Genomic DNA, 14460 nt, shown 5'->3' on the forward strand with positions numbered 1-14460 from the left:
CGGGCGCCGTGCGCTCTCGGGGCTCAAACACCTCGCGCCCAGTCGGGTGCTCTGCGCCCAAAGGTTGTTTTCCTTCGGCGAACTGCGCCGAGGGGTTAGGGAAACCTTGGGTCATGGTGGAAGGCGCGCCCCTGGAATCCACCAGGCTGCGAGACTGGGATTGCGGGAGTCCCCGAGTCTGGCCTGCCAGCTGTGGTGGCCACCTCTGCGCGCGGGCCGGGGCCCCGGCGCTCTCCGCAGTCCCCTAACCAAGCCGCGGGCTGGCAGCATACCGCGGCGCCCGGACAGTCCCGGAGCGCGGCCGCGAGGAAGGGGCGGGGAAGAAGACTGCAGCGGAACCTGCCTGGGGCACCCCTGCCGTGGGCGGCTCTCCGCAGGCTGGCGCCGCGCCGGGGTCGCCGCAGCCCCAGGCCCCTCCCGGGCCACCTGTGCGCAGACTGGCGGGCCTGCGAGAGCCCGGATCCGGAGCACCGATCCACTCCGGGTTTCAGACTCTTGCCCCTGTCCCTGGAGACCGCGCGGGGCGGTGGGAGGCCTCCACGCCCACCACCCCAAGCCCCTCCCTGGGGGAGCCTCAGGCATCGCCCAGAGGGATTCCCGGTGCTGGGGGTGGCCCGCGCGCGCGTCGCGGGGCGGCCCGGCCCCTCCTTCCCTCTCCAGCCCCTCCCAGCCGCCGCCCCGCTCCGTTGCTCCAGTCCGGGTTTTGCGGCGCCCACCGGCCGGCTCTCCGGCTGCGGGCTCCGCGGCGCGGCTGGCTCGCTGCGCGGCGCGGCTGGCGCTGCGCTCCGCCCCGGCTGCATTGCTGCGCTCCCGTGCCCAGGGGAGCCACGCGCCGCGTGCGCCCGGCAGCCGGCCGCCCGGAGGCAGCGCAGTCCGCTGGCATGGGCCCCGGGGGCGCCCCGAGCTGGGGCTCCGGGCTGAGGCGCTGAAAGCCGCCCTCCCGCCCGCGGGGCCCCGCGCCCGGCCCGCCCGCCCGCGGCCATGGCCGTCCGGCCCGGCCTGTGGCCAGCGCTTCTGGGCATAGTCCTCGCCGCCTGGCTCCGCGGCTCGGGTGAGTCACGCCGCGCGCGCTCTGGGGAGGCTTGCGGGGGACCGTGCGCGTGAACGCTCGCTACTCTGGGGGGTCCCTGACCCGCGCTGCCAGACTCGGCTAGGAGCCCCCCGAGGCCAAACTTTGCGAGGCGGGACGCGGGGGCCTCTTCTTGCTGCTGCGCAGCTTCCCCGCGCGCTCTCCCGGAAGCCTGGGTTCTGCCAAGTCCAGGAGCAGCTGTCAGCGCACGGGGCTGGCGAGTGTAGACACCCCACGCCTCCGGGTGGGGGAAGTTTGCTGGTTGCCTGGGCCCGAAGCAGGGCTGGGGGTTTTGATCAACCCCAGGGAGACTGACTTTCAGGATTCGAAGATTAGAGGGTTTTGATCCTATCCCCGTGCCCAGAATATGGGGGGTGCGGGGAGCGGTTAAGATACCTCTTCCCGGTAGCATCTGCCCTAAACAGCCACTCACAATCTCCCAGCTTGGCACCTGGCCTCTGCCCACGTCCAGAACACAGTGTCCTCCTCTGTCCCCGCCACACACGCTCGCACACGCACACACTCAGGCGTGGAGGCGCATACACCAGTCCCCAGTCCTTGCAGCCAGCACAGTCAAAGCGCCGCGGTCCGGATGGCCGGGGCTGTGGCTCCTGGTCTCCCTGGTGCTGGGGGCCAGAGTTGTGTGCGGTTGGTCCGCCAGCTTCCCCTTCTTCCTTAAACTCCATAGCCTTTCTTGGTCCCTGCATGCCCCATTGGTCACCCTAACCCGCTGCTAACTCAGCCCTCACCCCACCTGGTTCCCTTGGGAGGGGGTTTGGGGGGAGGAGGTTCCCCTGCATCCTTTGTCTGCTGTCCCTGAGCCTTCACCTAGGCTGAGCTGTGGGGGCCTCCTGATCTCTGCCCCCCATGCACTAAGCTGAGCTAAGCTTATGTGTCTGTGGTCGGGGGGAGGGGGGACGGGTGCCATTTGTGTGGTCAAGGGGGCTTGAGGCTTACCTGGCAATTCTCGATTCTTGCTGCCCCTAGAACCTGGGCGGTGACTCCCCAGCCTGGCCAGGCCACTGCTTATAACAGGGGTGTTGGAAGGGAGCATTGGGGTTTCTGAGCTGCCAAGCCAGATTGATCAGAGATCAGTGAGTGAGAGCTCGGGGACCAGCCTGATGATTGAGGCTGATGGCTGTTTCCTTAAAGGGTGTCTCTGCACAGCGCATCCTGCACCCACCACTGCCTGTCCGCCCGCCCCATTCTGCCTCCTCAATACCCCTCTCTACTCCATCCCACCCCCTCTATCTCCCTTCTCCATCAGCACCCCTCTTCTTCCCCAGGGCCTCTCTTTCTAATCCTGACCACGCTGAGAGGCTGAACTGTTGGGTGTGTGTCCGTGTCCCACACGTGTGTGTGTTAGGGGCGTGTGTGTGGCTCTCCAGATGGGGGTGCAGGTTGCACTGTTGTCCGTGATGAGGTGGGGGTATTAGTGCCCTACACACAGGTGAGGTGTTGCCCGGCACCCAGTAGGTGCCCTGGAAACGTTTTCTGAGTTGATGCATGTGAGGGCTGGGTGGTCATAGCTGCATGTCGCCCACGTGAGCACGTGTGAAGGCTCTGGGTTGACATGTGTGCCCGGGTGACGAAGGGGGTTGGCATAGTCTGTGCAGCATTGGTATGTGTGCCCTGATGAATGTGTGTGATGGCCAGCATGCCACACATGTGTGACGGCTGTGTGCAGTTGCACAGGTGAGCGTGTACAGATAAGGGGGCACAGGTACCGGTGAATCAGGGCCCCGCAGCCTGGAGCGGGGAGTTGCCAGATGGACTCCTCAGGAGGCTGTGGGGTGGGGAAACTGCATCCCTGGTTGGCAGGGCATCTGTTCAGGCCTGGCCCAAGGTTGCCTAGGGAGTTGGCAGGTGGGCACAGGTGCTGCAGGGGCTGAAGCAGAGCCTGCCCCCAAGCATCAACTCTGCCCATGGGCCTGCGGGAGGAGCTGCTGAAGGCCATGGGAAGGGGGGGCTGGCCCTACTTCTTTGGGACTCCCTTCCCCCTGTGCCCCACAGGCACGGGGCACATGTGGACGCCCAGGCAGGCTGGCCCTGCGGTGACCCCGGCTCCTCCCGCGCTGCCTTTTGCCTCCGTGGCAACAGCCTCCAGTGAAAAATGTGTCTGTGAGCCGCTGAAGGAGGGATGGCCAGTGGGCAGCAGGGGGCGCCGGGGGCCAGCGTGACCGACTGCAGCCGCCTGCTCCCCAGGCCACCCGCCCACCCTCTGTTGTTGGACATCACACAAAAGCCTGTCCCTTCATCATGCTCGCACCTGCAGGCCCTCTCTGTGCCCGTGCACGCAAGCACCCATCTGTCTCACAGGATTTTCCCTCTCAAACCCCGTCACACGCAGCTGGCATGCACACTCCCACCCTGCCCCTGTGGTCTCCCTGTCACCCAGACCTCTGCAGTCCTGGGCAGGAAGGGCTTGGGAGCTGGCTCCCTTGAAGATGGGGCTCAGGGGTGCCATGCTCTGGCACTGCCGCATTGCCTAATCTGACCCCAACCATCTAGCCTTGCTCCTCCTTCTCAGACCCCTATCCTCATACTTAGGGCTGACCTAGGACCTGTCTGTCCACCCCCACACCTGGGAGAATGCAGCTGGCTGAGGGGGTCTTAATCCTCCAGGGCTAGGAGATACCCTGCTCCTGCTCACCCTGCCTTGTGGGTGGGGTGGCCTGGGCTTTGGGGTCCCTAGGTCCCCCCAGGGGAGAGCTGGTCCTCTTGTTGCTTGCCTGCTCCCCACTTGCCTGTGTTGGGAGGGGCTTCTCTCAGGAACCAGGGATAGGCATTGATCCAGGTACCAAGCCCACAACCAAAAGTCACAGCTCTGGTTCCCAGGAGCAGCCAACTTCGGCCTCAGCCAGGGGCCAGAGAGCCCCTGTCCTCACAACCCTTCTTCCTGCCTAGTGCTGCTCTGGGCCCAGACCTGCAGGCTGGAGCTCTGGGGCTTCAGAAGGCGGGAGCCTGCCCTGAGCTTGGGGTGGGGCTTCCCTGCTCTGGTGCTGGGCCTAGCTGCCACTTGGGAACCTGTGTGTCCACGCACATGCATGTGGTGCCTCCTGTTCTAGGCCACCCCTCTCCTGATGCCCCCTCTTCCCAAGGGCCCTGTCATCTCTTCCTCCTATTCTCCCAGCCTGGGGCTGGAAGCCTTAGAGTCTCCCTTGGTTCTCCCTTCTCTTTCACGCTTCACGTCTAATATGTCACTAAGTCCTCCAGCTCAGGCCTACTTGTGACATTGCTCATGTCCCTCGACTTCTTTGTCTTCCTCCACTCCTTTCTCCCTCACCTGGACCACTGCAGCAACCACCACCACCCATCCCCCTCGGGCCTCCTCCACTCAGACTAAGGCATCCCCTGGCATCCAGGCTGGAAATCTGCTAGAAAGCTTTTGGTGACTCCCAGTGCCTGCAGGTCAGTCCAAACCTTGAGCCCCCTTGGGCCCTTAGAAAAATACCTTCCTCCCTCGTCATCACCCCACATCAGCTCTGGGCTGGTCTACCTGGAGGTCGGGTGCCCTCCCTGGCTCTGACTGCTGGTGGGGTGGGCACCCCCAGGCAAGCTCTGGCTTCCAGACTGTAACTCCCTTGCCTTGCAAAGCCTCGTGCCACTGACCCTGCCAGCATGCTCCCCACCCAACACCCCCACGTTGGTTCTGTCCAGACCTGGGACACACCCCTTTGCTGCTGCCAGTCCCTGCACTGTGAAGCCTGCAGCTTCAGTCCAGCCCCTCCCAAAGGCCTCCCACCTCCTCTGCTGCAAAGGGGCCCTGGCATACTGCTGTGCTTTGGGGGGGCTAAAGAAAGACGGAGGCACTGAGTCCTCAGCCCTGGGGCAGCTGCCAGAAGCCTCTGACCTGAGCCGACCTGAGCCGCCGCCTTCTCCTCCAGTGCCTCCCTCAGGTATTGCCATTGTTTATGGCGCGATGACCCTGTTCTCCGCCCCAGCTTGCTCCGAGTCACTGCTGACCAGGTGCTGTTTCTCTTCACTTCCTCGTTGGGAGTTTGGGTTCTCTGTTCAGGCAGGGAGGGTGCTGTTGCTGGGGACAGGGAGAGATGTTTGCTCTGCCCCTCTCAGCAACCACCCCATCCCTGTCCCTGAACACAGACTGCCGTACTCCAGGGAGGCTGGAAAGGGCCTCCTGTCCAGGGTGGGAACCAGGAAAAGGAGGCCCCATCATGGAGTGGGGAGTGCTGTACCCCAGCCACACGTATGGACAGCAAACCAGCTCACATTGGTGCATGCTTGTAGGCCACTCACACAAGTTGTATGCCCATATCTGTTGAGTAGGAACCCCCATCCCCACCCTGACATGGATTTTCCCAGAGTGAATGTTTTCTTGAGCAAATAGTGTCATTCACAGAGTCACGTCATGACGTGGGCTGCTCTGCACAGCTCCTACGTGGGGTGGGACTCCTGGTTCCTGAGGCTGAGCCCCAGGGCCCAACCACGCTCAGACAGGAGCTCAGCTTCCTGCAATCAGTTCTACCAGCCCACCCCTTCGTTCCTCATCTGCTCCTGTGGGAGTGGCATTGAAGGGTCCTCCTGCCTTCTGGAGAGTCTCACCCTATATTCTCTCCAGGTGGAACAGAAAGGACAGGGGCTTAGGAGGCAGTCAGGGCCAACTTCCAACCCAAGCCTCGTGTTCTTGGACAAGCAACTTGCAGTCCCCAGCCTGTTTCTACATTGATAGAATGGGTCATGCTTGCTTTCTGGGGTTATAGTAACAGATTGATGGGCAATGTGGAGAGGGCACTCAGGATGAACTCCGACACCCAGTAGGTGCCATAGCTTCTCTGTCTCCGTCTGTGTTCCCTTGCATTTGTGGGGGAGTGGCGTGAGTTAGGACAGAGGTGGGGACTTAAGCTGCATCAGGGCCCGAGCCCAGACACAGGAGAAAGATGAGTCTCAGTGTGAGCCGCTTCATTTCCCTCTGCCCCAGGCCCAGGCAGTGGCCCCTTCTGGTTGGAAGAAGCGCCCCCGCTCCCCCGCCATCTACGTACACCACCCACCGCAGGGGCTTGGGCCTGATTCAGACGTCGGTGCTTCCAGTGCACAAGGGGCAGCTGTTTGGAGGTTCTGGAGATGAAGAGTTGGGTTCAGCTTGTCATGCAACTGTGTGTTGATGATCATCTCTGACTCTCAGGACATGGCACAGAGTGGGGCAGGAGCCCTGAACAGAACTAAATTCTAGTCCTCTCTCTGCTATTTGATTGCTGTGTGATCTTAGACAAATCATTTAACCTCTCTGGGCTGTTTGCCTCTCTGTATACTAAAGGGTGTAAACCCAATGATGCCTGTATTGGAGCCTGGGGTGGACTCTGCACTCAGCAGCAGGCTCCCCCAGGAACTGCTCACACCTGCCCAGCACCTGCCACAGACATCAGCCGCCCTGGCAGGGGCTGTGTGCATTGCTGGAGAGCCAGGTGGCTGCTGGGGCAGAGCCAAAAGTGGCTGTGAGGCAGAGCTGGGGACTGTGAGTCCCAATCCCTAGGCCAGGAATTGAGGGCCCACTTCTGCTGGCAGATACCTCCTATGTCAGAAACAGGCCTTCTCAGGGCACCCAGGTCAGGGTCCCAGTGCCCAAGGCCCACCCCTTTCCTGGGCACTGGTGTCAGGTGTGGCAGGCAGCTTCAGACCCCAGGGGCCCAGAACCCCAGGCACATGGAGAAGGTAGTGAAACAGGTGAGTTGGCAAGCTCAGTAGCTGGGTTTGGACCAGTACTAGGGTGAGGCTGGGCAGGTGCCTAGGCACACAGGTAGGGCCAGCTCCCAAGAGTGAACGCCTCCTGGCCCTGCATCCAGCTCCTCCCTGCACGGCTTCAGTTTCCTTGTCTGAACAACGTACTCAAAAGAACCCACCTCCTAGGTTTTTGTGCAGATTAGGCGGGCTGAAGCGTGTCAGTGCTGGCACACAGTGGGCACTCAATACATGTTAACAATTGATGATGACATGGCAGAGGGCACTGTTCAGCCCTCTCCTTCGGGAAGTGGGGGAGTCCTCGGCTGAATTTGTGGAAGATGGTGCGGCTGGGGAGCCAGCGGGGAGGCAAAAGGCCTGGGGTGAGATTCCCATTCTGGGCTGGGGGCAGGCCTGGCTTCCTTTCTGTTTCTTGTCATGCCGAGGGCAGGTGGTCCTTGACTGGCCCTCCCAGCCCTGTTTGAGGTGGGAGAGGGGGAGCCGCACAGACCTCTGGGAGGTCTGAGTGGCAGCTGCTCAGCCCCAGAGTAACTGGGGAAGGGGAAGTTTTAGGTACTATTTTGATGGGGGAGGGGCCTTGAGGCCCCTGCTTCTGTGCTGTGGTGGGAGCGCCAAGGGCCAGTGTCACCCTGACTGGTGGGGCCCCCAGAGCCGGGCCTGTCCCACGCTGGGATATCAGAGCTGTGTCCATCTGGAAGGCTCAGGGTCACCTTGAGCTCCAGGCAAATATGTAGCTCAGAGGGGGAGGGGGTGTGGGGGAAGACCGGGGGAGTCTGTCTAGATTGACAGCACCTGAAGGGCCTTGGGGAGGGAGGTCCGGAGCCTGCGTCCCACCTCTGCCCTAGGTGTCCCCAGCCAGGGTGGCAGGTGGAACTCCCGTGCCCCAGGCCAGCAGGTCCAGTGGAGAGGCTGCGGGGTTCTGGGGGAGTACTCCCTGAATTAGACTCTACCCCTCCTAATCGGGGCAGGGGCCAAGTGGAGCTGAGGGGCCAGTGGTTTTTCCCAGGTCTGCATCTTTCCAGCACCGCCCCCCCCCCCGCCCCCCCCCCCCCCCCAAAACAAATGTGCCCGTCACTGGCGGGTAGCAGCCCCTCCTCAGCGTGTGCCTCGGGCCTCGGCAGCCCCCGCCCCGCTGTCTAGGTGGCTCGGTACGCGGGGGCCCTTAGGCCGGCGGATCTGCGGGGCACGTGAGCGGCCGTGGGGCGCGGGTGCCGGAGCCCACGGCAGCCGGGGGCCGAGGGGCTTCGCCATTCGCCGCGGCGCCCGTCGGGCGGGGCTGCGGGAAGCTCGCGCCCAGGGGCGTCCAGGCCGGGGGCGGGTGCCGTGGGGCCGCCGGGCGCGGGGTAATTAACGCGCTGCAAACTCTGGCGGCCAAGCCGGGAAGGGGCGGGATCCCTCCGCCCGCCAGCCCGCCCGCGGCCGCCCGCCGGATTAGCGGCTCTTTGTTCGGGGCCTGTTAACAAGTTCCTGGCTGAGCGCTCGGCTGCCGCCCGGGGAGCGGGCGTCCAGCCTCCGGGCACAGCCGCGCGGCCGCCTCCACCCCGCCTCCGTGCTCTAGCCCAGCTGCAGCCCCCGCCCTTGCCCGCCCTTCCCGGGCCCCCTGAGAAGTGGGTGGGCGCAGGGCTTGTCAGGCGATCTTGTGCCTGGGGCTTCCGAAGACCACGGGCTGATACCGCCGCGAAAGGGAGGAGAACGTGCCCATATCCCGAGCACCTCCTGCAGGCGGGGCTTCCGATGCACCGGTGTCGCCATTCCCGTTTTACAGATGAGGTCGAGCACCGACTTGCCCCAGGTCCCGGCTGTCCTCTGCAGGCTGGGGCTCCACTCCAGCCCCAGACACCCAAATGCATTCTCCTGCTAAGTAGAGAGGCTGTGTGGCAGGAAGAGGAGGAGCCCCTGGGGGCTATACACTGTTACGTTTTTTATTCTTAATTAACTTGATGATGGTAGTAATCATGCCATTGCTGGGCTCCGCCTACATCATCTGATCAAAATCTCAGGACAACCCACAGGTGGGTGAGGTTAGCCCCATGCGTCAGATGAGGACACATATCAGGGGAGGTCACACCACAGGAAGTGGCAGAGCTGGGACCTTACTGGGCAGCTACTGCTCTGCCCGATCTCCCCCACCACACTCCACCCCCACCTTGTGGGCTCTCCTGTGTGGCTGTTTACTGCCAGGGCCTCTCTGTTTTCCTATGGACTTGATGGGAGAAAGTATGGAGACCCTGATTCTCTGTGTGGCCTCGAGTGACCTCCCTCACAGCCTGGAGCCCATTCCCCATCGCCATGCTGCCTCCTGACCCCAACCTAGTGTGCTTCCAGCCTGAGAACGGCTGTCCAGGCCACCAGACGTTGATTATTAACTTCCTCTGGTGGTGTTGGCTTTCCTCACCCATAGCCCTGAGCTTTAAGCCAAAGGGACTTGCCCGGACCACACATCTTCAGGCGACTGGGACTGTTCAAAACCACTTTCTTATAATGAGGGGGACTCTTTCCCAGTAAGCTCCCCAGATGGTTCTGGGCCCTTCCTTCTGGGGCCGCACAGGATGGAGGAACCCTTTCAGTTATTTAAGACAAGGCTCTCACCTGGCCACATCTGCCCCTTTCCTGGCCAGCCCTCCCCAGCCCTCTCAGCTGCTCCTCACCCAAGCTGGAATCCCAACCCCCCACATCTTTGTTACCTGCCTCTGGGTGGCGGCCCAATTGTCACAGCCTCCCCAGCCCTGGGAGTTCACCACAATGCCCCAGCTTGAAGTGACATAGGACACTAAGTGTATCTGTTGCAAATATTGGAACCCAACTCACACTGGCTTAAGAAAAAAAAAAGTAAGAAGGAGACTATAATGGCACATGGAACTGAACTCGGGGTGGCTGTGGCTTCAGGCATGGTTGTACCCAGGGAGAACGGCATGGCCAAGATCCTTGCCTCATCTCTGCTCTTGGGGATTTGGCACCACTCTCCAACAGCCTCTTCCCTTGATCCCAAGGTGGCTGCCAGTAACTCCTGGGACTACATCTTTACAGGCCCAGGCCCAGGCCCAGGCCTGGCAGGGGTGGGGGAGAAGAGCACATCTCTTCCCTCCACCATCCAACAAATGTCCAGTCTTCCATCACTGGTCTACCTCCAGTGCCCTGCCCAGTGTGTGAGCCAATCACCACAGCCAGGGGTATGATTATGCAGATTAGGTTGGGCTGGAGCCAGTGAGGCCATTGTCCTGTGTTTACCCAGGCTATGTGCTGCTCCTCTCAGCTTCTTGTCCACCAGGAAGGGTGGGCACAATCATCCTCAGATGTCATCAACACATTTTGCCAGGTATTAAATGAGCATACTGAATAGCATCAAGCACAGCCTGTGGCTCAGAAGCAAAGCAGGATCTGGATCAACACTATTTTGTTGGCAGCATTAGAAAACAAGGCTGGCCAGGCCAGGCGCGGTGGCTCACGCTTATAATCCCAGCACTTTGGGAGGCCGAGGCGGGCGGATCATGAGGTCAGGAGATCGAGACCATCCTAGCTAACACGATGAAACCCCGTCTCTACTAAAAATACAAAAAATTAGCCAGGTGTGGTGGCAGGCACCTGTAGTCCCAGCTACTCAGGAGGCCGAGGCAGGAGAATGGCATGAATCTGGGAGATGGAGCTTGCAGTGAGCCAAGATTGCTCCACTGCTCTCCAGCCTGGGTGACAGAGTGAGAAAGGAAGGAAGGGAGGGAAGGAGGTAGGGAGGGAAGAAAAAAGAGGCCGGGCACGATGGCTCATGCCTGTAATCCCAGCACTTTGGGAGGCCGAGATGGCTGGATCACGAGGTCAGGTGATCGAGACCATCCTGGCTAACACGGTGAAAACCCTGTCTCTACTAAAAATACAAAAAATTAGCCGGGCATGGTGGCAGGCACCTGTAGTCCCAGCTACTAAGGAGACTGAGGCAGGAGAATGGCATGAACCCGGGAGGCAGAGCTTGCAGTGAGCCGAGATCATGCCACTGCACTCCAGCATGGGCAACAGAGCGAGACTCCATCTCAAAAAAAAAAAAAAAAAAAGGAGAAAAAAGAAAACAAGGCTGGCCATTCAACAGGTTTTGCCTCCCCTTCATTGTGCTGTCATCTGCTCATATATCTGCATTTAGCCATCTAAGATATTTTATCAGGTGCCTGGCTAGAATCCAGACATGCTGTGTTTCTACTAGTCCATCCTTAATCTACCGTGGGACAGTAACCCCATAATAAGGGAAGCTGGTCTGGTGTGACTGGTCCATGGGGATCCCAGCAGGCCTCTCATGGTCCCTCCTTCCTTTGGTCATCTGCAGCTCATTGAGAACAGTGCCTAGAGTTTGCATAAGGCTCACTGGGCTGTGGCTACTCCAGTGGATGTTTGTTAGGTTTTGTATCTGCTCCAGCTTCCATTCCAGTCTTAGTGGGGTGTTTTGGGGGCCCCTTCATTCCGGCCACAGGGCCCAGGTGAGCTAGGTAAGTATTTCTCTTGGCCTGGTTCTTTTCCAGCTACAGAGCCTGCTCTTTAAGCCTCTGTTCCTTCTCTTAACAACCCAGTCTTCCGCCACTACTACTTCTTTCCTAAATGTGTGAGAATTGTTTTTTTCTTGCTAACCTTCAAAGAACCCTAAGTGATACATTCACCAAACCAAACTTTCTTCCTTATGACGACTAGACTACAGCTCCTGCCCCACAGCCGCCCCCATGCCACTTTCTCAGAGGTCAGCAGCACGGCTCAGCTCTTCCAGGCTCCCTCCTCCGAGCCCCGCCCCTGCCCTGTGTTTCTCTGGCACTGCCCACGAGCCTCACGCCGCTGCACCTGTGCTCCGCTTCCCAGCGTGGTTTCTCCGTCCGTGCCTCTCACCTGTGGCTTGTCCTTGGTTTCGGGCCGTCTTTCTACACTGGGCGTGTCTGGTCAGAGTCTGCGCCTACCTGCCTGGATGTCTTGCAGTTGCCCTGGCACTTTTCTAGGGACCTTCCTCCTCCAGTTCCTTCAGGATCACACAATGAGAGGTCCATTTTTGATACCCACTTGGTCTTCTCAAGACCTCTTTCCTTTCAGATCCCTGGCTCCACTGGAGGCCCGTCTTGAGGGTGAATTCCTGAAGCCCACCACCCAAATGCCAGGACGCCTTCTGAGAGTGGTCAGCATTCTGCCTCCCCCCGCACCAGCGTGGCGTCCTGTTGAATGGTTAACAATTGGCTCTTCAGGCAGGGCTGGGGGACTAATTTGCCAATTTCCATGGTGTAAATACTCCCACCACGGCCTATTTCAAGCTACCAATGTGATGTCAACTGACTTGCAAAATTCTAGAAATTGTAGCGATTGGCTGTCCTGAGCCAGGACGAGCTGGCTCCATACACCACTGCTCCTGACCAAGGTCACTCCCAGCCCTCTGAAATGACCACAGGCAAGGAGTGGACAAAGGCATCTCAGGCCTTCCCCTGCAGGACCAATTGACTTCCCAGGCCAGAAGGGGCAGCTTCCCTCCTGGACTTTAGACTCTGGTGGGTCGAAAGGTAGAGCGTCAGCTAGGACCTGGGAGGACTGTGCTTAAGAGCCAGGGCTTTGATGTGGATTAGAATCCTAAACTGGGTGAACTTGGGCAGGTTATTTAAGCTCTCTGTGACTCAGTTTGCTCACCTGGAAAATGCGGACAATGAAAGGTTCCTACCTCACAGGGCTGCAAGGAATAAACGAGTCATGCCACGTGGCGCACGCTGCCTGATGCCAGCTCACAGTAAATGCTCTGCAGGTGTGAGCTGCGTGGCCTGCGGGGCGGGGGACGCTCACTTTTGGCCCCTCTCTGTGACACGCCCTTGAAGGGTTGGTGTGGAGCAGGATCTTCGGTTGATAAAACTGGCAGCAGCATGCGTCAAGGGCAGGGCCTGCAGGCCTGGAATCTTGGGAAGGTGCTCATTCTTGGATAATGAGCATTCATGGGGGGCCTGAGAAGGAAGATTGGCGTGGTGGTGAGTCACCAGAGTGACTTGGCTGAGTAGGACTTCTGACACCTGAGAGCTGGGATGTGTCTCCAGGACATGCAGAGCAGAGAGGTGGCAGAGGCCACAGCCACATTGGAGAGCCCAGACAGGCCCAGCAAGGACAGCCCACCTGCTGGCCTCAGGCCAACCTGTGACTTCAGAGCTGGTCCCTGGGCACCCCCTGCCTCTGCCCTAGAGTTCTGGGAGCCCTGAGGCCAGAACAGGAGAGGGACTCAGGCTGGGACCTTGGCATGTGGTGGAATTTGGCCAGACAATGAGGGGAGGAGGAGTGGACGGGCAATGCCAGTGGCAGCATGTGTACAGGGCAGTCGGGAGGTGTGCAGCCCCGCTGGAGCAGACGGTGCCTGTGGGGTGCCAGCAAGCGACAGGGCTGTGACCACATCTCTGAGCTGGGGAGTGACAGGCAGTGAGCAGTGTTTAAGGAAGATTAATCTGGCAGCCCATGGAGGATGGATGGGAGCAGGGAGAGGCTGGAGGCAAGGAGACCAGCCGGGAGGCTGCTGCGGTCATCCAGGCAAGAAATGACGAGGCGTCCCTCCCTGGTGGCAGGCAGGCGGCGGGGATGGAGTAAGAGAGATGGATGTGGGAGACGCTGCAAAGGGGGAAATGTTGCATCTGGATGCTGCATGTGGGGGGGCGAGGGAGGGGGAGGAGGCAAACATGATTCAGAGCTCTCAAGCCTGGGGAAGTGATGTCAGAAACAGAAAATAGATGGGGAGCTGGGCTGGGGGAGAAGCCGAAAGAGCAAGAGGCTCCACCCAGGGAGCTCCACCCTGCCAGGCTATGTGTAGAGTGTGGACAGGGCGTTTGGGTCACAAGCAACAGAAACTGGCTGTGGTCACATGAAGCCAAGGGAGCGGAACAGCCCTGTCGGGTCAGGCAGGCACTGGGGGTGACAGGCAGACTTAAACCCAGCCGTGGCCCAGGAGAGACGTCCAACAGGTCCTGGTGGTGTGGGGCCATCCTGTTTCCTTTAGGGCACTGGGAAAGGTGGATTTACTCGGTTCTGTGAAGCCCTCCAGGGTAGGTCAGGACCAGCAGGGAGAGACACAGGGAGGCTGAGGGAGACCCTCCCAGCAAGCAGAGGCACGGAGGTCTGGGTGCAATGAGAGTCCCCACAGGGGGACTGCTGGAAACGGGCTCTGTGGGACAGTCAGGGAGACTGTGGACAGGGGCAGGTGGCCGCGGCGAGGCTCGGTGGGAAAAGAGAAAGGATGGCTGGGCACTGACTTGGACTCCCCTCAGGTCCACCCTACTTGGTCTCGAGAAGTTTCTTACGCTTTGGGAACTGGGCTTTCTGGAGGGATGGCTCCATCTCGAGGGGTTTGGTAGTTTCTCTGCCGCCCATTGTTTTGGCTGCTGAAATACTTTCTCAGGGCACAGCACCTCCACCTTCCTTTGGTGACCTCCCGCCATGGAGCCCTGGTGGGACGGTCAGTTATGGGGGCCCAGCCTCTCCCTAGGGAAAGGACCTGCCCCAGCTGGTGAATGGTTCCGGAGATCCTGGGCACATGATTGGGCCAGGCTGGCCACATGGCCTGAGTTGAGCCAGTCAGGATCCTTCCCAGGGCTTCTCCGGCCTGGAGGCAGAGGTGCAACCCTGATACCTCCCAGGTTGGTGGCAGTGTTGATGCAGGTTCTGACGCTGGCCCAGAACTAGTTCTCCCTCGTATGGAAAGCAGCCGTGGGGCGGAG

The 14460-nt window shown here is 60.3% G+C and overlaps 1 protein-coding gene across 3 annotated transcripts in view; it reads left to right on the top strand.

Moving 5' to 3' along the window:
• The first annotated feature begins 810 nt into the window (after positions 1–810).
• UNC5A (unc-5 netrin receptor A) overlaps positions 811–14460 on the top strand; it is a 68471-nt gene continuing 54821 nt past the window's right edge. For all 3 annotated transcript variants that reach the window (XM_031666616.1, XM_021939975.2, XM_021939976.2), the window contains exon 1: positions 811–1051. In XM_031666616.1, coding sequence (XP_031522476.1) covers positions 982–1051 — 70 coding nt within the window. In that variant the 5' untranslated portion in view covers positions 811–981. The remainder of the gene's footprint in view (positions 1052–14460) is intronic.

Source organism: Papio anubis, chromosome 5 (assembly GCF_008728515.1).
Source record: "Papio anubis isolate 15944 chromosome 5, Panubis1.0, whole genome shotgun sequence".
In the NCBI taxonomy this organism is placed as follows: domain Eukaryota; kingdom Metazoa; phylum Chordata; class Mammalia; order Primates; family Cercopithecidae; genus Papio; species Papio anubis.